At 27.2% G+C, this 23,945-nt stretch overlaps 2 protein-coding genes across 2 annotated transcripts; one reads left to right on the plus strand and one right to left on the minus strand.

Moving 5' to 3' along the window:
• Positions 1-857: 857 nt before the first annotated feature.
• red (LysM peptidoglycan-binding domain-containing protein red) lies at positions 858-21,959 on the minus strand. Its single transcript, XM_075366251.1, has 3 exons — positions 21,784-21,959; positions 11,738-12,003; positions 858-3,809 (listed from the first exon to the last, which is right to left on the minus strand). The coding sequence occupies exons 1-3, from the start codon at positions 21,949-21,951 to the stop codon at positions 3,545-3,547; spliced, it is 699 nt and encodes a 232-aa protein (XP_075222366.1). The 5' UTR covers positions 21,952-21,959; the 3' UTR covers positions 858-3,544.
• A 42-nt stretch (positions 21,960-22,001) lies between these two features.
• Positions 22,002-23,927, plus strand: LOC142325012 (E3 ubiquitin-protein ligase RNF180-like). Its single transcript, XM_075366252.1, has 2 exons — positions 22,002-22,438; positions 23,402-23,927. The coding sequence occupies exons 1-2, from the start codon at positions 22,235-22,237 to the stop codon at positions 23,552-23,554; spliced, it is 357 nt and encodes a 118-aa protein (XP_075222367.1). The 5' UTR covers positions 22,002-22,234; the 3' UTR covers positions 23,555-23,927.
• The last annotated feature ends 18 nt before the right edge of the window (positions 23,928-23,945 follow it).

Below are 23,945 nucleotides of genomic sequence, written 5' to 3' on the forward strand. Positions count from 1 at the left end.
TGTTTACCGAGAAATTCTTGAAAGACTGCAGAAAAGAGTTGCCCATGTGAGGCCAGCCACCAAAGACAACTGGATACTGCATCATAACAATACACCTTGACACACTGCACTCTCAAAGAGTTTTTGGCAAAGAAAAACATTCCTGTAGTTCCTCAACCACCTTATTCACCTGACTTGAGTCCCTGCGCCTTTTTCCTATTCCTGACTTTAAAAGAACATCTTAAAGTACACCATTTTAGAATAGTAGAAAAAAAAATGTAACCAACCATTTGGTTTCTGAGTTCCAACACTGCTATGAAAAGTGGGAAAACTGTTTGAAGAGTGTTGCGTGACTTCTCAAGTGAATTATTTCAAACCAGTCTCATTCTTAATTTAAAGACCTTGTATGTTTTTAACATGATGGAATGACAATTCACACAGCAAAGCAATAATGTTATTTTTTCAAGCAAGCATGGATTTCTTGCTATAGAAATTCATGCTGTAGAATTTTGTTGGGCTATTTGAAGAGTATGACATTCAGTGATCCACCTCCACATAGTACAGAATTTTGAAAAACTCAAAAAGATTTCCACAAGTTACTTCAATTCCTGCGATTATGTTGAATTGTACGATGGAAAAAATAAATATATACAACTTGACTTAAAGGAAAAATTTATAAATTTTTAAATTTTGACTTAAATAGCAAATTTATAGCAAAAATTCTTTTTTAAATGTTAAATTAAAAAATTATTAGATTATAAAAATCTACACTTACGTTGGCTTATATGTAATAGAAAAAATAAATAAATATCAATTAATACTATCAATATTATCAATTAATATTATTAATACAACTACAAGGTTAGAAAAAATTGCAATTAACACACAAATATTACTTTTATTTATAAAAGTTCATTTTTAAGATTCAATATAAATTTTAAAGTTTAAAATAAAAATTTAATGCCAATAATGTCCCACACCATCCAAGGAAAAGGTCTCCTATTTCTTCTGGCTCTAACACGTGCTCAAATACTTAAAAAATTATTTATAAAAAATACAATTATTCCACATTTGAAATACCATATGAATCTTTACATAGAACAGAGATAGTAAAAATTGCATTAACTTATTCTGTTACTTAATTTCTTCTGAAGTTACCAGGCATTATTAAAATACTAAAAAAAAAATAGTTTCTTAAAATAAATTCACTAAACTTATTTATACATAAAACATACATTACATGATGATCAAAAAGTTTCATCTTAGCAAAGTTGCAGTCAAATAGCTGCACACTAAAAAGTTCCAATATGACAAGTGTTTTCACATTTACACAAAATTGTTTCTTTCTTTTAGAGAAAAACTACTAAACAATTAGTGTATCTCTTTCTTTATTTAAATACTGTTAAAATCAAAATGTTCAGGTAAATACTACAAGCTGATAATTCCATCATCACATAATAAATTCAGTCTCTTTTTACATAACTTAGACTAACAAACATTTTGATTTTAATCATATGCAAATAAATTTACTACTAACTGACAAAATGAATATTTCTGAAGAAATAAATAGATGGTTACATGAACATTCTAGCAATCTGTTACGCTGATTTTTTTTTTTAGTAAAAGTGAAATCAATTCATTTATATAGACACTGATAAGAGACAATCATTCTAAACCATTAGATTTAGTTACAAATTGTAACCAAATTTATATGTATTTCAATGTAAATGAAAATAAAATTTAAAATAAAACGTATTTAATGTATTTATCCATAAGAAGGAAAGCAGTTCTTAAAATAAAAGTTATGGGTAAAAGCGCAGCAACTATAAAGGTAATTCAATTAGCTATATTTTGTTTAACCACTGGTTTTTTAATATGTATTTAAATATCTGATATACACATATCATATATGTGTGTATATATATATATATATATACACAATGTATGTACATACATACTGATCCTACTTGCATGTAATATTTTTTCCTTGTCTTTAGTTAATAATTATTTTATTTGAAAATCAACATTTTAGAAAATGATCATGTGAACAATTTATATATTTTCCCCCCAAAAAATTAATGTCAATTTAATTTTCACAAGGTACGTGTATTTTAATATCACATATAATTCATATTTTATGAACTACTTCTAAGTTAAGTTTTTCAGTTAAATAATTTTAACACAGTACAAATTAGAACAGAAGGTAAAACTACTATCCACTCACAATAGATGGTTTTCACATCTTTTAGATCTCAAGAAGCCATAATAAAAAAATTAAATGAAAATAAAATATAAACACCCAAAGTGATACTTCATAAAGTGGTGTTGCCAATATACAACCAAAGTTAAATAATGACACAACATTTTTTTTTATGACAGTATTATATATATATATATATATATATATATATATATATATGTTTCCCAGCTCTAAATCAACAAAACTAATAAATTTATATTAGTTTAACCTCCACTCAGGAGAAATAACATCTGAAGAACTGCAATCTACTAAGACTTTTCTGGAAATCTAGTTAAGTAAATTTCTTAAAATATTATCCATGAAAATATTACTGCAATTGTAACTATTCAGAAAATGCAAAAATGATGCTGTATTGTAAATAAATATATCTTCCACCTCAAAAGTTTATTATTTACACAATTATATATAATTTTTATACAATACAGCATGCCCAAACAAATACATACTGACCAAAATCTACCCTAATTTTAAAAACTTCATCAAATCAAACCAGCAGGAGGTTAATTACATCTTTGAATTTGAATTTTAAGAAATTCAAGAACTAGTTTGCATAAACTGATATAAATAAGATAATTAAGACAACACTTTTTCATCACACAGTACATGCCATATAATAATGTACAATTTTTTTTGTAAATAGTAGGTAACACTTAAAACTAAAATAAAAATGAGATATTTTTAACTAATATCACTTATGTAATAAATAGGTTATATTTGTTCTCTAATCTTAATGTACATTATACAAAAATATTTTCTCAAGTATAGCAATTGTAACCCATTATAATGGCAACTATACATTTTGCATGGTACAGGAAATCAAAACAAAACGTTGGTTGGTATATTTTGGATTCCCTTACCAAGCAACTATTGTTACAATACGAACAATTGATATCTTACAATTATATTTATTTCTATATCAATCCAATTCCTACATCATTTCATCTCTTTTTTTAATCTAATATCAGAACACTTTCATAACATAAACAAAAAAAGGTGGCTTAAATATAAATTTATTTACAAAGAAAAATTATTAACAAAAATAAACTTTAAAACAAAACATAAATATCAGTTTATAATAACAAAAAAAAATTATGATGAAAAATTACAAAGTAATTATAATGACAATATGAAAAAATGAAATTCACTATCTGTTATGGCTGGAACAAACACTATATAGTGAAGTTAATATATAATTACAATTTTATCTATTGAAGGAAGGAGTGATTAACTGATTGTATTTACTTGTTTTTAACAATTAAATTACATCTTAACATTAATTGTATAGAAATTACTATACAGCAAGTGCTACAATTCAAACATTTCATCTTGCTGTCTTTCCAGTCTTTGTAATGATGAACGAACTTTACGTCCCTGTGTCATTACGACCGGTACGTCAGAACAAATGCTACTAGTGCTTGTATTGTTACTATGATAACCAGACATCGGTTGCTGGTACTGTTGATATGATGTTTGTTGCTGACAATTTGGATAATGCTGCTGCTGCTGCTGCTGTTTTAATCGTGACATTGGTGCCTTTCTTCGCACAAATAAAGGATCTTCATCTCTAAATCTGAGAGAGAAAGCATACAATAATACTCAAGATAATTTCTATGTAATAAACATTGATTATAGAAATATAAAATTCTACTTGAGATAGTAAAACTTTAAAGAACACTTTGATGTAACTAAACACATGTGGGTAGGGGTTTGGACAGTCCAAAACTAGTAATCTTTGACTACGGAATGTTTATTTATATTTTAACAAGTATTAAAAGGACAAGTATTACCAGATAATAAGAATTTCAACCACCAGACACACAAACAGGTCTTTAAGCAATCAATCTTCATTAGAACATTCCAAGGATATATCAAACACACAATTTCCAATTCTTATCAGTAGTATAAACCTTAAAAATCCACATTAGGAAAGAAGATTCATTTAAGTTCAAGGAAATAAAATGAACTTAAAGAAAAAAGAAAATACAATATGATACTAATTATTTTTATTTAAAACAAAGGTATTATACATGTTAATTGCTGATAATAGATGTACTATCCCCAAAACAAATAAGCCAATAGAAAATAATAAAATAAAAACACAATTAGGAGTGATATATATATATATATATATATATCAATAACTGTAATACTAATACTGAAAGATGAAACTTTCTTCAAACGCAAAAAAAGAATATACTTCAGTTAGATGTGAGGACCAATAATACCACACCTCACATTGTTCTGCTGATCATGTTAATGCAATTTTTTTTTAATTTATACAGATTTTTCATTTAAGAAAATGGTTTTTAGTTACATTTTTATAACATTTTTTTTTCATAAATAAATATATTAAAAAAAATCTACTTAAAAATATTACTTTAATCAAAATATTTATATAGTTTCATTTTTAAATGAAATATATTTTGTTTAATTTAATAACAAAACAAAAACATAATTTAAACATTACAGCTTATCAATGAGTTTTAATTTATCATCACAGTTTTAATTTCCTTTAGAACAGGAAACAACAATGTAAATTATTTTTGTATTATTATTAAAAATAAATTATTAAAGTAATATTATTAAAGTAACAGATCAGTTATGTAATAAATTTTTACAAACAGTAAAACCTTTGAATATATCTTTGGTATGTCAACCATACAAGAATTAACTATACTGAATGTTTATACTTCATATAATTATATAATAACTAATCAAACAATTAAAATTAGTAATCACTCAAAACTTTTACTACTTCAAATAATTTTATCTTATCAGTCATATCCATATTGGTAACAATATCATTGGTAACCAATGATACGCAATATTTTTTTTCTCCACTAATTATAGCAAAACTAATTAAGATAATAATTAGTCAATTTTAAATTTACATAAAATACATTAACCATGCATAGAGATAGCATTTCTGAATAAAGAATATTTTCTTTATAAAGTAATATTTAAAAATAGCAATATCTTCACCAGTCTCGATGGCAGAATTGAAGCTTCTTGGTCTTTCATCTGAAGGTTCCGGGTTCAAACCCAGTCAGAGATGGCATTTTTCATAAGCTACAAGTTTTCCATTTTATATTTCCACAACACAAGCTTTGAGTTTATATGGAGAATTAATCATAAAAAAATTATGTTACCTATATTGAAAAGAAATGTGAGAAGTATTTTAGCATTCTTCAAAGTAGATTTTTTTTTAGTTGCTTATAATGAATGACCATATCAGCATAAATTTTTTGTACTATCCTATTTTGATCTTTCATAGATAAAGATTCAAAATATTTTCAAATGAAAATTAGTAATTTTTTTTTTTTGTAATGAAATGTAACTCACATCTTATAAACCACAAATAAACTAGCTTAATTTTCTTGGGGTCTTGTTGCTGTTGGATCACCTCCTTCCTATTTTTTTTTAAATTTATTCCTGCTTCTCTAAATAATTACTAAAGAATTTTATCAGTAAGCTTATTCATTTCATCTGTGATGGTTACTTCATGGGATTCTGCCTTGGGCTTCAAAGATTCCTCTCCAACCACTCACATCAAATCTCTTCACATATCTCTCCCACCACTTACTCCACAAAACTCTTTCATTATATTCTTGATTCCTTTTTACTTATAAAATAACCTAATGAATTAATTTTTATTTATTTAACAAATCTCAATATTTTCTTCCAATTTCCTGAGCTTTAGAACTCCGTATTCTGACCTCAAGAATAGATCCAATCAAACCACTATTCTAAATACCAATCACAAATTTGCACACTTGTGCATACACAAGTACACACAATATGTGTCAAACATAAAGCTCATCTGCATCCAACTGCAGGTGTGATTATAGGTAAATCCAAAAGAGGAATATCTATCCTGCTTTTATTTGCTCAGGTCCATGTAGGGTAGGGTGGTTCATGTATATGTTATAATTAGGTTTTACAAGGCTAGAAAGTATCGTTTAATAATGGTAAAAGTATAATTAATTCCCTATTAAAGTTAATAAAACGTTTTTATTGGTTGTTATGGCATCAGAAATAACCAATAACACTAATACTGTTCAGAACACCAATAGCTCAAAGTAATTAGACATTATGACTGGCCTAAATTTTACCTATTCCAATTGGTCAAATGTATTTTTTATGTGGTCTGCAATTCTAAAATAGCAATGCCACTATCTTAAAAATTTACATGTACTCAAATTAATTGCAAATTCCAAGAGTAATATCGAGAAAACTACAATTTAAAAAAAATAATTATGATTATTACAAATAGTTCACATTTTTTTCTACAAGACATAGAACTAAAATGGACTCGCTACATAATAACTAAAAAGCAAATTTAAAAAATTTATGGGGGGAAATCTCTAAAATATAATGATAAAAAAATATATATATTTTAAATGAAAAATTACATAATTTTTAAATTATATGAAAATTTATTTTTGTGTATACTTTTTTAAAGTATTAAAATATTTTAAATAAATCTGAATTTATTAAAGTGGAAATTTATAAATTGGTCATTAATTAAAAATGTAATTAGAGTGAACTATTGATCATAGCAGGAGTCACTGTAGCAATAGCAGCAGTGATACATAGACATAATTGTAGGATATGGGGAACTCAGCAACCCAATGAAATTATTGAGTATGTCATATTCCCTAAAAATAAAGTGTGGTACGATTTGATGTCAATCATGTGATTGACCCATTCTTTTTTCATGAGCCTACAGGGAATGTTTATTTAGACATGCTACAACTGTACGTTTTTCTGTAAGTTGACCAAATTGAACAAGATGGTGTGTTCCCACACTTTAGCGTAGGCATTCAACACACTCTCAATGAAACATTCCCCCCCAATTGTCGGATTGGTAGCACTATTTCTGTGCTTTGGCCTCCAAGAAGCCCAGATGTGACACCCCTATACTTTTTTCTATGTGGGTTAAAAACATTGTCTACGGTGAAAAAAATCAGAGACGTACATTTTAGACAAGGGAACACCACTGCTAATGTTACAGTTACGCCTGCAATGATCCAGCAGACCTGGTCAGAAGTTGATTATTGGCTGGATGTTTACAGAGCGACCAACAGAGCTCATATTGCAACATTCTAAGATATGTAAAAAAATTTTTTGAGTTGGTGAATTTAAAAAAAATGGTTTGATTATCTCTAGTAGTTAGAGGTAAGATTTTTTTAAATTGCTACAACCTTTTTTGATGACTTGTATTTACAGTTTTTAAATCATTTTTATTGAAAAGTATAACAAACATTATAATTATTTCTTCTTTTTTAGTTAAACAGTATGATGAAATTTGAATATGGAAGTACTTTATAACTATTTCTTACTGTTAATTTCTTGATAAAGAACTTCAAGCATAAATCCAAAAACATCACTAAAATAACACACATGCATGCACATTTATGCAACATAGATAATAAAGCATCAAATAAAATAAGTCACAAAATAACCATATAAATCACAAGAGAAATAATGTTCAGAGGCAATACAAAGTATTTCCACTTGAAATATAAAAAATGAATAATAAACATAAATAATAATAACAAACAAAAATAAATTTTTATAATGAGACTATAGATGTATAGTGGTTAACAACGTAGAATTGAATGATCTGGTTCAATTCTAAAAGAATAGATCAAACAGTTTTATCATTTTATCTTCATAGTTACAAATGAGCCAAGGCATATGTGAGCGGCACCCAGAATTAAGAAAATTATAGAAGTAAATACATATTAAAAACTTAGTTAAAATTAAATCTAAAACAATTTTAGTGTATATGAAAATTATTATGTGGCCGCAGCATTGCATATATTTTTGGGGGAATCATGACATCCCTCCCACATCTACCAATTTCTACATTTAGAAGAATGGTTGTACAGTATCTTCAGTACTTTTACATAATTTATTATATCTAAAAGTGTTTAACAACCAGGCCAACAGGCAGTTTATTTCACAATAAAAAACAATTTTATTTACTTTGTACACAGTTTAGAATATCATTGCACTTTAGTCAATTGTTAGTTCCTAGTCCATAATAATAACATCAACATGTCCACTGTGTCATTAAGATATTATGGACTCAAGAGTTCGGTGGTATAACAATAATTTTTTGCACTGCTTCAAGACCAAGATTAGAAAGGTTGCAGTTGTAGAATATTAAAAGTTAAATAAACTCACTACAATACACACGTGCGCACATGCACACATACACATGCGCGCAGGGAGAGGGAGAGGGAGAGAGAGAGAAAACCAGTAATACAGATTCACATCACATTAAAAATAAAAAAATACTATCATTTTAAAAAATAAATAAATTGGTAAAACTAATAAAGCACAATTGGTATTAATTTAAACAACTGTTGTTTCATTGCCTTTAAAACATACATTAAATATGAAAATTCCAACACAATGAAGAAAACAATTAAGAAATAAATATTAAAGAAACAAATTATGTACAAGAGTACACTGTAACATCAACCTGTAAAGCTAAACAACCATAACTATTTTCTACCTAATTATTTCTCAAAACAATCCCAAACAAAATAATTCATTCATTGAAACTAATTTTTCTAATAAAAGAACAGAAAAACTATTAAACCGTGGCAAGCACAATAAAGAATTTTAAAAATGGATAAAGTACTTTATACAGTGGCAAAATTCAGAGTGAGTGCACACACGCACACACATACATAGACATTACAGAAAGAAGATGAAAAGAGTGTTTAAGTGTTTGAGAATTGGAATGATACAATTCAAACAGAAGAAAGACAATGAAAATTTCTAAGGAGCAGAAAAAGGAAACTGAACTTGGCATTGTTTGAGAAAAGGGCTGCCTGCAGATGGATGTTTTCAATGTACTGGTGTGGAAGTGAAAACATCTCCCACAGAGTCTAATGGCTTTAGACAGCAACATAAGGATGAAGATGTTGGCAGGAAGTAGCTGGGCAGACAGCAATTTCATACATCCTGACCCGTCAGGAAAGACACCCGCCGTGTGATGTTTCCGGTTGCCATGCCATCCCCTCTGTACCTAGCCCTGATGGACTGTACCAGAAGTCATCTTCAGAAACCTCAGTGGCTGACATATTACAGTCTCGCCTCGGCCAGGATGCCACAGATGCGAATGCTGCGACACATTCCCATTGGAGTACTACTAACAAAGATGTGTTTGTAGTAACAAAACACATCTCAAATATAATCTTAAACAGGACTGAATTCCTAAACGTTTAATGAAGAAACTGAAATCATCTACCCGAGCAGGTAAAAGTGAGTTCAACACAACTCAACCAATCAAGTGAAAAACATAACAGTGAAATGTTAAAGAAAACCACAATATAACAACTAACATAAAAACCAACAAATACAAAGTAACAGAGAAATGAGAAAAACATACAGACACTTTTGTACATAAACATACAGCTATTCAACCTCTTATTCAGTGTAATTTAGTGATTAAATCAAATTGAAGTTCTTAAATATGAGATAGCATCTCTTCTTGACACCATGTAAGACTACTTCTAAACACTAAATTGAAGTATTTATCATGCGTTGATAGTATATTATCATAATACTCAACAATGTTTTGTGGATCATCAGTTGAAAGAAATTTAGATCTTTAGAGAAAGCCATTAGATATAAGGTAGAAATAAAGAAATACAAAACCTGTAGATAATCTTTCAAAGCTCTATAATCAATAACTGTTCATACATTATTTATTTATACAGTAATAATCAATTCTGGACACTTATCCAGAATTTTTGACACTTATAATTACAACCAAAAAAAAAATTAAGATTTTAGAAGGTCAATGGAACAAGAATTTTAGAATATAGCAATGTTAATGCTATATTCTAAGTTATTATATCATGTAATTATTATTATTATATCATGGCTAAAATTCATAAAGAAATTATTGTAAGACATTCGTGACAAAAGAAATTTTTATAATAAAATAACTTTAAAAAAATTGCTTGTTTTTTAAGTTAGTTTTCTATCTTTTAAGACCTAAAAAATTCGTTTTTAAATTTTCAATTAGATTTTTACTTTTAGAACTTTGCATCAAATTAACCAAATAACAGAAGTTTTTTATCCAGACTTCAAAATCAACATTTAAAGAAGAATTGAAAAAGTACTTTTTAAGTCTATTCTTTTTCCTAAGGTATTTTTTATTTCATATTTTTCAATTTTATTATTTAAAATATAGATAGGTTAATCAAAAACCTACTGCTTAAAGAGAAATCTGTTTTGAAATAAACATGACATAAAAACCCATGCATTGATAAAAATAAATTACAATCAGAGAGATGCAAAAACTGCTACTGAGCTTAAGCCAAGACTATTTGAAATTACATATTGTATTAATTTTTACCCTCAGTTTATCAAAAAAATTTCATTTGTAAATATATGAATATCAGAACGCAACAGACTATACATTACTTCATTATACTACAATAATCCAGTGATTTTTACTAAGCAAAAAAATTTTTAAATATCTTCAAACTGAATATTATAATTTTTCGTTTTATAAAATTCTACACTTAAGTTATGTGGAAAAAATTACCAATGGGACCATCACAGAAACTTCCTTCTCTATAAAGCTTATCTCCATGGCAAAATGGTAGTGTTCCTCAGCCTTTCAACATTTAGTCCCAGGTTTGAATTTCAGTCATATGCTACAAAATTCCATTTCCATAATCCCACATCATAACAAAAAGTAATAAAAAAATAAAAAAGAATCAATGAAATAGGTTTATTTAGTGAAAAACATGTTCAATTTAGTATGCATGAACATACACTTCCAAATCAAATGATTTGGAAGTCAAGAGTTCCAGCATACAAGTCAGTTATTTTTACACGGATCTGAATACTTGGATACCGGTGTTCTTTGGTGGTTGGATTTCAATTAACCACAAATCTCAGGAATGGTTGAAATGAAGCTATGCTTCATTACACATGAGACTATGCTTCATTTACACTCATACGTATCATCTTCATTCATCCTCTGAAATATTATCTGTAAGGTAATTACTGGAGGCTACACAGGAAAAAAAGAAGATTTAAACTCATAACTCAACCCTAACTGATCAACTCCTAACATCCTAAACTGAGTACCAAATCACCAGTGATTGGTATTTAAAAGAAAATAGAAATTTACTACACTACCAAATGAATAAATTATATAGAACAAAACAATTTCTATTAGTAGTAACAAAAAAGTAACTAATATAAAAAATATACAGCATTTATAGGCACTGATGTGGAAATATTAATTTTTCTTTTGTTTGTATATGTTATCTTAATATGTTATATGTTATATGTTATCTTAATAATAAGTTAAAAAATAAACATTAAGTTACATCATCATAAGTTTAAATATAAAAAAATTAATATTGATAGATGATACGCATTATTAAAATAGAAAAAATAAAAGAAAATAATAAAAAAAACCTGATTTAAAAAATTATTAAGAATTTTATAACTCACTCGCTGTTTCCCTGTGCTAACATGACTTGGCTTTTTGTATTTGCAATTGCGCTATCAATTTTTAACAAAAAATCACTATAATTATTTTCAACTCCATTATTTTCTGGTGTTGATGGTGAAATAGGCTGGGATTGAGATTGCGGTTCAAATAACAAGACTTCACTAGGCGATGAAAGACTATCACTTGGGACAGGAATTAACAAAGTCTCACGTAAAAATAAACTATCATTAGCCCAGAGACGATTTGCTCTTCTAATCTGTTCAGTCTGAAAAAAGAAAAAAATATGTTATCACTACTGTACTATTATAAAAAAAAAAAACTTATAAAAAATGACAATAATTTTTTTTAATATGAATGAGTTAACTAATCCAAGGTGATGATCAGGTACTACCACATTCTTACAGTACTGCATTTATAAATAATAATTATGCTGTATTATTCAACCTTCCCCTACTTAATACAGAAATCTACATAATGGTCTGTTTCTGAACAGAATAGAGAGAATAAATCTGATAATTTCACTATGTTCTAGTCTTGCTTATGGCTATGATTTAGATTGCTAAAATAACTTATCAGAATTGCTTTCTGTGAAAGTAATGTTGTTAATATTTAACAAAATACAATAATAGTATTATACAATAGTATAATCACTCAACGAAAATGGAAATGGGAACCATTAATTTCTTTGAGCAACCCTGGCATAAATCGGTTATTATTATTTAAAACAGTAATGATTACTAAAAGCACTGTTTACTTTCATCACTTTCTTGAGTCAGATTAACTTTTATTTGTGACACTGACAGTCAAATAACAACAAGTAATAAATAAATAAATTTTTATTTTGATCGCTACATTAAAACACTACCAATCATGTTAATACAAGACAAATTATAAAAAGAAATAAAACTAAAAATAGATAATGTTTAAAAGACCATATTAATTATTTAAATACAAACACAGATGTTAAGGTAAACACATTAAATATAACAAAATTACTACAAAAACAATTCACAATTCAGAAGCTACCACTGAATATTACTTTTAGTAAATATTTATATGTACACTTGAATATATGTAGACAAATTATGGATTTTTAAATTATTATATTATTTTAAAATAATATTAATTTAAAATAAAAGTATAAATAATAATAATAATAATAATAATAATAATAATAATAATAATAATAATAATAATAATAATAATAATAATAATAATTTAAAATAATATTTCAAAATTATCATAGTAATATTATGATAATATTATTTATTAAATTAATATTTAAAAATTCATCAACAGAGCAGTATTGTTTCAGTAAAATAAAATTTTTTAATTGTTTTAAATAAAATGATGGGAAGATTTTTTAAATGTTTTGGCAATCTATTAAGAGTGGAAATAGTAACATACTAAGTCACTTTCTCATAAGACGAACTGTTATGTTAAGTAGTAAGAAAACAGCTCTGTTGTCTGGTTCAATACAGGAACATATTGTTATTTTTTAAGAATAAGTGACCATTCTTTTTAGCAAAGATTGCACAATCATAAATATAAACAAGGATAAGTTAACACATTTAATTTTCTAAATGTGGGTGCCAGATAATGATCAGACAGCCCATTTTTGTATATTAGAAACTTGTTCAAACTTTCTGAGAGAGCCCCAAGAGATGACTTTATACTTTATATAACAATATTTGTAGACATAATAAATATTTAATAATTACAACAAACCTAACGTTTTATTGATTTTGTTATGAACAAAATCAATTTGATCATCCCATATAAACTTATCAATAAATCACCCAGAAATGTTTCTTTGTGACAACAGAATTACCAACGTAATCATTAATAGAAATTCTATCCACGTGAACAGCAATGTTATGTCTACATGAGAAGCACAATGCAACATATCTACAACCGGCTGACCAATATAATTAGACAGAAAATAAAGAAGGTATACTAACACTGTTGTGTCCTGTTGACTCAAGAGTAATATGTAAAATCCACCACTCATAAATCACCACTTTTTTAATGTTTCATTCAAGAAGCAGGCAGTAAAACACTGTTTCTGCCTTTCTCTTTCTGTCTGCAGGCTGACAGAAATGTGTGTGTGTGTATATATATATATATATATATATATATACACACACACACACACTCAAATTTAAAAATATGCACTCAAATTTAAAAATATTAGTATATGATAAAATTCTCCAACAATAACAGATTGTAACAATTTAATTATATCCATGAAAAATGAATCACTTTTTTAGGCAATGAGAAATTTTGTTAAATTTCAAAAATAGTTTTAAAAACTGAATTTAAGTAAAATATAAAATTAATTTTAAAATCTGTTCACTCTTGTTTCTTTCCTTTTTCATAATCTCCCCACTAAGTACTTACAAAGCGAACTCTGCTTCTTCAGAATAGATTTTTTGTGAAAAATAATTAAACCATTACAAAATTTCAAAATTATAATCTAATACTTATAAAGCAGGAATCTATAACACAAAATCTCTATTCTTTTTAAAAATATAAAATTACAATATATTATACAAAATTCAACATGGAATAATGACAAAGAAACATTTACAGAAAAACAATTTCACATTTACTTATTCACACAATATTTATTTATTTATTCATATAGTAATAACAAGAGGGTGATGGCCAATAAGTCACTATGACTGATAATAATGAATTTGGTAGTGTATGAAAGATTCTATGTCTGGGCAAGACTCAAACCCAGAAACCTCTGGATGATAGGCAGAGATATGTTACCATTCTACTAAGGAGATCAGTCAAGTGATAAGTGTTTATATAAAAATAAAAATTTAATTAAGCTAGCTATAATAAGGAAAATACACCAGTTTTAAAAGTTAATATTAACAAATTTAAATACTCACAATTGAAAATCTGCACGTAATAAATAACAGCAATAAAAATATATAATTAATGAGCATGTAAAATTTGAACACAATATGGTACATAATAAATTCAATTTAAATTATTTAAACATTTATAATTTACATAAAAATGTATTTAAATATGGTTCTCAAAAAAATGATTTCATTATGTACAGATTGTAATAAGCTTAGAATAATTCATTTTATTGCAATGACTGAAAGATAAGAAATAAATGTCTCTAAGTTTAAAGTTTTGATTAATTTTTCTCAAACAATATTTGTTGTGGAGAAGCAGAAATATAAGTGGAAGCCTATACAAAAATTTTAAAACATTCTGAGATTAGCCTTTTACAAACATCTAGTTTCATAATCTGTAAAAATAGCCTACAAAAAACCTATAAACTTGTAAAACTAAACACGTTATAACTGGAAAAGTCATTTTTACAAAAATAAAATTTATGAAATATCATCAAGAAAAAGGCTTCAAGTAAAAAAAATACACATAATATATTTTATAAATATAATTTGACTAGTTATATCACATTTAAATGGAATTAATCCTAAACATGAAAATTTCTGTACTATATTGTTTCACTTAGTATAGCTTTAATATAGATTTCATGTCTAGAGTACAGGAATCAACCTTTAATTTGGAATACAGTTAAAATTTACACTTTCCTATTTAAATGGCTTCTTAAAAATCAGTCTTCAGTAATATATAAATGTTAAATTGGTTCACTCTTTATTAGATAAACCCCAAAAAAGTAATCCATAGTATTTTTCTTACCCAATTATTCTTTTAAAATATCATTGAACCCTATATAATCAAATTTGAAATTAATCAAAAATGTAATAAAAGCTTATTTTTGGGGAAAAAATCTTATTCCATTAATAAATACAAACACATATTATGACAAAATTAAGAAAAATGAATCTCTGCAATTTTTTGTGAACTTTTTTGATTCTCTGAAAATAATAAAATTTTTTAATGAAAAAAAAATTAAAAAATGGCTGAAAACAAAGTTGTTATACTTTCCTGGCATTGGTTATTTATTCTTATACAGTAGAAAAATAATGATGCATGAAAAGTTTTAAAAATGGGTATTTTTTCTGCACCCTGCTTTCAAAATCATCTCCCAAAAGATTCTTTGATTTGTCTAAGTTCCAATACGTTAAACATAAACAGTTTATTTTACACTTTTATTCTTTTATCATTACACTTTTATATCTTTAAAGAATTAAGTTTAGGTAGTTGAATAGAAGAAATTTTAAAAAAATTCCACAGAATAATGTACAACCAACTTAAGCCAATGTATAACGTTACCTAAGATATCTTTTTTAGGGGTGGGGGTAAATTTGATAATTTTATTGTATAATACTATTGAAAATTTAAATAAAAATTCTTTTTAAATTCCAAAAATTTATATTTTTAAACTCTGGTTGGCTCTCTCATCCACAATATTACTTCTTAAGGTTTTGTTTTTTTTTTTGGTGACTGCACTACTACTAAACTTAGGAAGTCATAAAAAAAAATAATAAAATCAGTAAAAAATTATACAATAAGTAAAATGACAGCTTTTTCAATTTTTGAGGCAAAATTTTGTTTAAATGGTAAAATACGCACGAATGCATGTACTGAGCTAAATATAAAGTGGGGTTATGTTTGCAAAATTTTGAAAAAATTAACCAAACAAAACTATTTATCCCACCTCCTTGAGATAATGACTCCAAACTTTTACTAAAAAATTTCCTCATATGTACAAAGTCTGTCCCAAATTTCATCAAAATTGATTTATCCAATCAAAAGTTATTAAGCATCAAACATGCCAACAGACATACATACATATGTACATTACCCCTCTCTCTTCACTTTCTTTTTCAATTTTGCCTCTGGAACCACTGTAAGGTATTACTTCAGAAGATGAATGAGTACAAGACTGCTTCAGTGCAGTCTTAGGTTAACCATTCCTGAGACGTGTGTAATTGAAACTCAGCCACCAAAGAATACCGGCCTCCACGATATAGTATTCAAATCCGTATAAAAGTACTGCCTTTAATAGGATCTGAACCTTATAACTCTCAACTTTGAAATCAGTTGATTTGCGATGATGAGTTTAAAGCATTGTCCTACCCAGTGGGGATTATGTACATTATCGCTGATTTGTTTTGCGAGATCCCTGGGTCATGAAACATCAAAATAACAACAACAAAAAAACCCATATTTTTTTGACTGATTACCTTACTTTCCTACATGTAACATAGCTCTAGAGCTAAGATGCCAGGAAAGTAAAAAATAAAAAACATTCTGGGTTTTGGCAATTTTTTATCGGTTTAAGAAATGTATGTTTCAGAATTTTCTCTTAAACGTTCTACTAAACAAATCTGCAACATGAACCACAATCTTGTAGAGTTCCCTCCCTATAATGTTTTCCCATTCTCTTTGGATGGTAACTCCACCTCTTAGCAATTATGTTTAATGAATATAGCAGTCAATGGTACTTAAAAATATAATACATATAAAAAACTCTGTATAATTATATTAAGTATAAAATAATCAACAGCAATTGAATTCAGTTTTGAACTGAATTCAATTAAAACTAAATTTTAATGTAGTAACAATTTAATAATAGAAACAATTCAACAATAAAGTAGTTTAATAAATGGATTGAATTGACTAACTGATTATTCATTGTATATTACAAGTTATTTTAATATATCCTTGACATCTAATTTATCAACGACAAACTATGATTTACATATTTCACTTAAGACATGATGAAAATTAACATTTTTAATTAAAGGATACTACTTAGGTAAATAAATATGCATAAATAATTCTTATTTAAATTTACGTTATTCTAAAAAATGAAAATTGTTAAAATATTTCAACAGTTAAATATTAAACACCTAAATTAGTAAAAATTACTGTTACATTAATATTAAAAAAAACTCTGGGGGCATGAAACCCAAATATATAAACCAACAGTACATATAACAGCCACTGATTAGATTTTAGTAGAAATAAGAAGCCCAGCTTCATCCAGTTGGCTGCAATGCTACTTGGATAGGAAACAGTTCAACAGAACAGTCACTACCTTGATGGACCCAATAAAGCAGCTGATCTGCTGATTATTACATTGCAATCAGATGGGAAGAACAGCAGTCAGCACAATACTTCTTATACAAATCCAAATAAGAAGAAATGCAAAAAAACGATGGGCAAAGAAAGGTCAATCAATTCAGATGTAGTCTCTGATTACATGATTGATGGAGTTTTGTACAAATATTTAAAACAATTTTGACTCTTGATTTCAGTACTCCTATATCATCGTATTAAATTGTTTTGTTTTTTTTAAATTACCTACTTATTAACTTGCTTCATGTAACTTGGCTCAGTTGTGTATTTCACAAAGATTTGAAGTATATTTAAATTGAATTACAGTAAATTTATTTTGCCGATTTGACAGAACGAAAAATCATTTTTAGAATCCCTTCCCTCAATATTCCAATTTTTAACATTAAGTAAAAATAAACCCAAACTTAAAATTAGAATGGCAAGATAGTGCTTGAATCTGTCAAAATAAAGTATAATTCTATCACACATAACTACCCACTTAGGTGATCAATTTATTAGAGTCATGCTGCAAAATAAAGCCACTACATGGAGGAGACTGAATCATAGTCTGCCACAGGGATCAATTTTATTGCTGCTATTATTCATATTTATGTCCATGACATCCCTGAGACCAAAGGTAGAAGATTTCAGTATGCTGATGATGACATTGCTGTAGGCAACCAAAATTTGCACCTAAAAGATTGAGCAGTTTTGCTTGAAGATGATCTTAAGGTGATGAGCAGTTAATTCTGGAAATGGATATTTCTTCCAATTCCAGACAAATTGGAAGTAGCAACATTTGCTTTAAACAATCACAAATCCATGAAGAAGTAAAAGTCAAATCTGAAGATGAATTTTTAAGGAATAACAAAACACCAAATTACCTAGCAGTTACACTTGATTGACTAACATATCATGAGCATCTTAATTAAGTAGCCCCAAAATTAAAGAGCAGAATTAAGTTAATAAGAATCTAGCTACCAACAGCTGGGTTGCTAAAACAAAACCACTTCCAACATCTACACTGGCACTGGTTTTCTTGGTAGCAGAATATTGCACTTCAGTTTGGTGTAACAGCTTACATGTTTCTAAAATAGATATCCGATTAAATTAGGCACTGAGAATAATAACAGTGACACTATATGAACTATTCCTCTTCTACTTGGCTACCAGTACTAACAAACACTACCCCACCAAAGATCCGCTGTGAATTTGCCCTGATTTGAGACAAGAGAGAAATTTAATGATAACCCACATTTAACAGTCACGAAACTGCAATGTTGCTCCTAGAAGACTGAAATCAAAAAACTTCCTTGAACAAATAACCTTGTAGAGAACTATAATAAAAGTAAAAATGGAAACTCCTGGGAAATTAACAAACGGATACAAAAATATCATGACTGATAACAGACCTGATTAAAGAGGTTCCTGAAATGGACCTCTCAAGAAAACTTTGGTACCACCTAAACAGAATAATAACAAGCCAGAGAAGAATCGCTGCTAGTATTAATAAATGGAGATTGAAGGACTCTACTCAATACCTATGTGGTGAGCCCCGACAAGACAATTAGTCAAATTATAGAATAATGTAGTAATATAGAATTAGTCTTAGCACCAGCTGGCTTAGACCTTAACGATATTCATATTTTAAAGGTGTTGGCTAAACACTGGCTTATAAATTTAAAAGTCGATTTTTAGTGTTTAATATTAAAATGCTGACATCAGAAGATAAAAAGAAGTACCTACTTTGTTTGAGGGGAAGCAAATTTTTTCATCTTGATTAAGAATTATGTATCATGAAATAGAAGTGAGGAAATAAAAAAATATTACTTTGCTCAGAATTGCACAGACTGACTTTTCATTTCTGATGTTCATACTACTTCTCAGTCAGAAATTCACTGATTTTCAGAGTATAAGGCACTACATCTGGTACAAGGTACTATATATATATATATAAAGAAACCTCATTTTAAGTGAATGGTATTTTTGTATTCCTCACCTCAAAACATAAAGAAAATTGATTTTCAGCCCCAATCCCACCATGCGATCAAAAGTATTACCATACCTTTCTTTGAAAAGTCTGTAAAAATATAGAGCTATTGAAACCAGTCCAAAATTGTTACATATTCTGTGTATATCCTTTATAGCCACTAGTAACCTAGAGAATCCCATGCACGAAATCTTAGTTTTCTACTTCCTCTTTACTTCATAAATATTTTATTTTTTCTTTCAAATGATGTGGTGAAAAAATTCAAATGGCACCCAACCTGTGTTCATTGCACACGTATATCTTCTGCTGTAGGTAAAATACAAAACCAGAAAAATTTATTATCTACATAAAACCTGAAGATTAAATAATTTTCTTATTATAAAATGATATTGAAGCAAGAAAATTGATAAGTAAGAATTTCTGACAAAGATGATGGTACTGTTTAAATTGTTTTATTGTTAAATTACAGCAAACACCTGCAAGTTTCTTTAAAACTGTAAAAACAAAATAACTTCCATTTATGTATATTATGATTTGAATAATAAATTAAAAATGTTCTTTATAATAATGACAATCTTAAGTTTTTCACCGAGGCCCTTTCACAGTATAAGCAACAATCAATAGCATGATTTTCTATTGGAAAAGTATTAAAAGTTAAAATTAAAAATGTAAAATGCTAATTTTTTTAGTTAGTTTAGATCTAATTAAAAAAGATCGTTTGTAGAAGAAATCATATCTGTATGAAATTAAACTTAACTGAAACATGTTTTTAACTTCTTTATAATAAAACGTATGTATGTGTGTATATATATATATATATATATACATATATATATATATATATATATATATTACTGGAACACTCAAAACAGCATTGTTAAGTTAACTAAAAGTTATTTATAAAATTATTTCGCTTTAAAATGTATTTTAATGCAAAACATACAAGAGAAATAAACTTTTAATGTTTTAAAAAATAAATAAATATTTAAAAAATCCAACTTAGAATCTGTAATATTATCTCGTATCAAATAACAATCAGCTGAAAAAAATTATACAATTTGTGATATGAATTATACAAAAGATATGAAAACACGACCTTACAACTTATTCTGTAGTACAAATCTCTATCTCCTTTATCTAAATCTTAATATCTTTTATAAAATCAAATAAAATTATAAAATCCTCATAAAATGTCCATTCATACAGTAGGTATCTTACAAGGGAGTGTTGTACAAGAAAACACAAACCAGCCATGAATCTACAGGAAATTATTCATTGGAAACCCTAGGATCTAATTCGGCATGACTAAAAGCCAATGTAAATAAATTAAAAATATTTCCTGAAAAAGTCCTTAATCATCAGAAACCATAAAAAAACAGTACAGAACCTTATAGATATAATATAAAAAAATAAAAAAAGGTTAAACTATAATAAAAATTGTGATTACAAAAAACATTATTATTTGTATAAAGAAGTTTTACTCCAGAAAGAAAACTTCTGTCTTTAAACAAAATTTATCAAGTAATTATACAATATATGTTACTAATGATTAGCAAAAAAATTAAATAGAAATTCATCATTCATGATAATAAATCATACTCACAGCACAAATTTTACTTTTCTAAACATAAGAAACAAAATTGGATCTACCTATCAAATTTAGTATGAAAAGAAATTTTAAAAAGTAGAAAGTTCAAAAAATGGGCAAATTAATATAATAATAGTAAATTTATATCGATCAGACACTAAAAATTTCGCTTCGCAAACAATGATTTAAACACAATCGAAAAGAGAAAGTATAATACAATTTACGGCACCGTAAATAAAATATGTCATTGTTAACGTTTAAGTAACAGAGTAGCAAGATCTGAGGTAATTTATTTATTTTTGAGAACAATATTAAAAGTTAAAATATTTATAAATTAATGATACAGAAAATAAAATTAATAACCAACACCCAATTATCTGAAAGTCTAAAACAAAACTGTCTCCCACCGATTTCATTACATGGCTAAGAACTAGAATAAGTAGATTTACCGTAACACCATATTTGAGAGCGATTCCTTGTAAAGTATCAGTCTCTGTAACTATATGTTTAACAAAATGTTCTTGTCTTTTTAAATGATTGCTTGTGCTCCCATATTTCTTTAAAGTTCTAGCGGAATCTCTAATAGACTTCTTTTCATCCATCCCACTTCCAGCCATAACTACGAAACCAGTTAAACAGCTGACACAGTATCAGCTGTTACTTCTATTTCAGATTAGTACTGTTACTACAGCGTGGATACCGCATGTGTTGTGTGTAAGATGTGATTACGTTTGTTGTTCGTAGTATATTTTCATTTTTTAGTATTCAGAGAATGGGTTGTTTTAAAGTGCAAACGTTTTACAAAGAATATTAAATTTATGTTTAATTCATTGATATTTTGTGTTTGTAATGCATTTTGAAGTTATTTTATAATCTGTAAGGTTATTTTTTCTTAGTAGGATGGCAAATATTCTGTTAAAATGTCGAAAATGTCGAAATTATTTAAATCAAGACTGCAAAGACTGTGTAGTATCTGTTCATAGTGAACCTATGAATAAAAGTAACATTAAAACTAGTGGAGGGACATGTTCCCAAATATTGTCTGATGTATTTTTTATTAAAGATAATTCTATGCCCAAATGGGTTATTGATTCAGTAAACGAAGTGAGTTTGTTATTTTGAAGTAAAGAAATAATTTGAATTAATATTTTTAATCCCACAATATTATATAACTAAGTATTTTGTATCGGGGAGAATTAAATCATTGCTTAATATTTTATACTTAATACTTAAGTGTCGGCCTTATTTTGAAGTATATGCTTTAAAACTGCAAACAGTTTCTGAAACGGAAAAACCAACCTTGGCGGCATCCAGTCTTATAAGATATGACATACTAGAGGAGGAAGTGTTTACGATTACTCACGGAATTCATATCTGATTTATATAAATGATAAAATCTGTAGCATCTTCTGTTTGAGGCTATTTTTTGTAATATATGAATTAACCAAATAAACTTATATGAATTCTAAAACAATAATTGAATAGAAGGGATTTAAATTTTCCCATGATACTTAGTGTGCTAAATTACCTAAAATATAAAGTGCATTTCATATATTTGGCAAAATCAATGGATTGTAATAAAGAAAACTGTTAAAATAAATTGTGCCAGATTAGACACAAAGCTAACTTCAGTACCTGCCTATTGATTTTCACAAACTACTGTTATAATTGTTTTTAAATTTTGATTGCTTGAACACAATTTGTTGTATTGTATATGTGTTAATATTATATATATTATTTCCCTACTGAGTAAAGAGGTTATGTATAATATATTATTACTACACAGACTTACAGTCTTTCTTATGATCTTGATATATATGAATTGCCATGAGTAGATGATGCTAAGTATACATTTTTTAGAATACTGTATTATTGTGATGTTTAATTAAATAATGAGCATAATCTGAATTAACTTAAACTTAAATAACTCATTTCAGTTTCTACTTAATTCAAGTTTAGTAAGTCTGTAATGCAATAAAGGATAATTCATATTGCTGTGGGTGTTAACAAACTAATATAATAACTGCATAAGATTTATATTATAACTTTATCCTTTCTCTTTTACAGGCAGGATGGCTAAAAGGAAAGTTATCATGTCCACATTGTACTGCTAGACTAGGATCTTTTGACTTTGTTTCTGGAACAAAATGTGCTTGTAATAATTTTGTATTACCACCAGTTCATTTTGTTAAGAGTAAAATAGATTATAATATAATTTAGATACAGCAGACCTTTGATTAATGAGTATGTTGCAAAGCAAGTTCTCAGTTGCTAAGATTGTTACATGCAATTTTTTTTCTTTTGTTACTGTTTTCTAGAAAGGAAAAACATAAACATTTATTAATATTATGATCTCTTACATCATTTTAGTTTTGTAGTATTTTTCAGTCTGAAGAACTCCTTAACTAACAATTCAATTTCCAAGCTGTAAATGGCACAAGCTGTCTCAGTTAATCAAGGAAAAGCTGTATTTTATTAAAAATAAATCAATTTTATTTTTATTTTAAAATATTTATAAACTTTATAAATTATTACATTAAGAAAACAAAATCTGTACAACTTTTTTAATAAATAATGGTATTGGTTTAAATAATGTAGTTTTTTATTTATT

Source organism: Lycorma delicatula, chromosome 5 (genome assembly GCF_047948215.1).
Source record: "Lycorma delicatula isolate Av1 chromosome 5, ASM4794821v1, whole genome shotgun sequence".
Lineage (NCBI taxonomy): Eukaryota > Metazoa > Arthropoda > Insecta > Hemiptera > Fulgoridae > Lycorma > Lycorma delicatula.

What these genes read in the sequence shown, in the direction of transcription:
- red (XM_075366251.1), bottom strand. Translation starts at nt 21,951, where the DNA reads ATGGCTGGAAGTGGGATGGATGAAAAGAAGTCTATTAGAGATTCCGCT. An exon ending in CTCTCAAATATGGTGTTACG is followed by an intron (nt 12,004 to 21,783) that starts GTAAATCTACTT and finishes TTCTTTTTTCAG; the next exon opens with ACTGAACAGATTAGAAGAGC. An exon ending in TTAGCACAGGGAAACAGCGA is followed by an intron (nt 3,810 to 11,737) that starts GTGAGTTATAAA and finishes TTTCTCTCTCAG; the next exon opens with ATTTAGAGATGAAGATCCTT.
- LOC142325012 (XM_075366252.1), top strand. Translation starts at nt 22,235, where the DNA reads ATGGCAAATATTCTGTTAAAATGTCGAAAATGTCGAAATTATTTAAAT. An exon ending in TTATTGATTCAGTAAACGAA is followed by an intron (nt 22,439 to 23,401) that starts GTGAGTTTGTTA and finishes TCTCTTTTACAG; the next exon opens with GCAGGATGGCTAAAAGGAAA.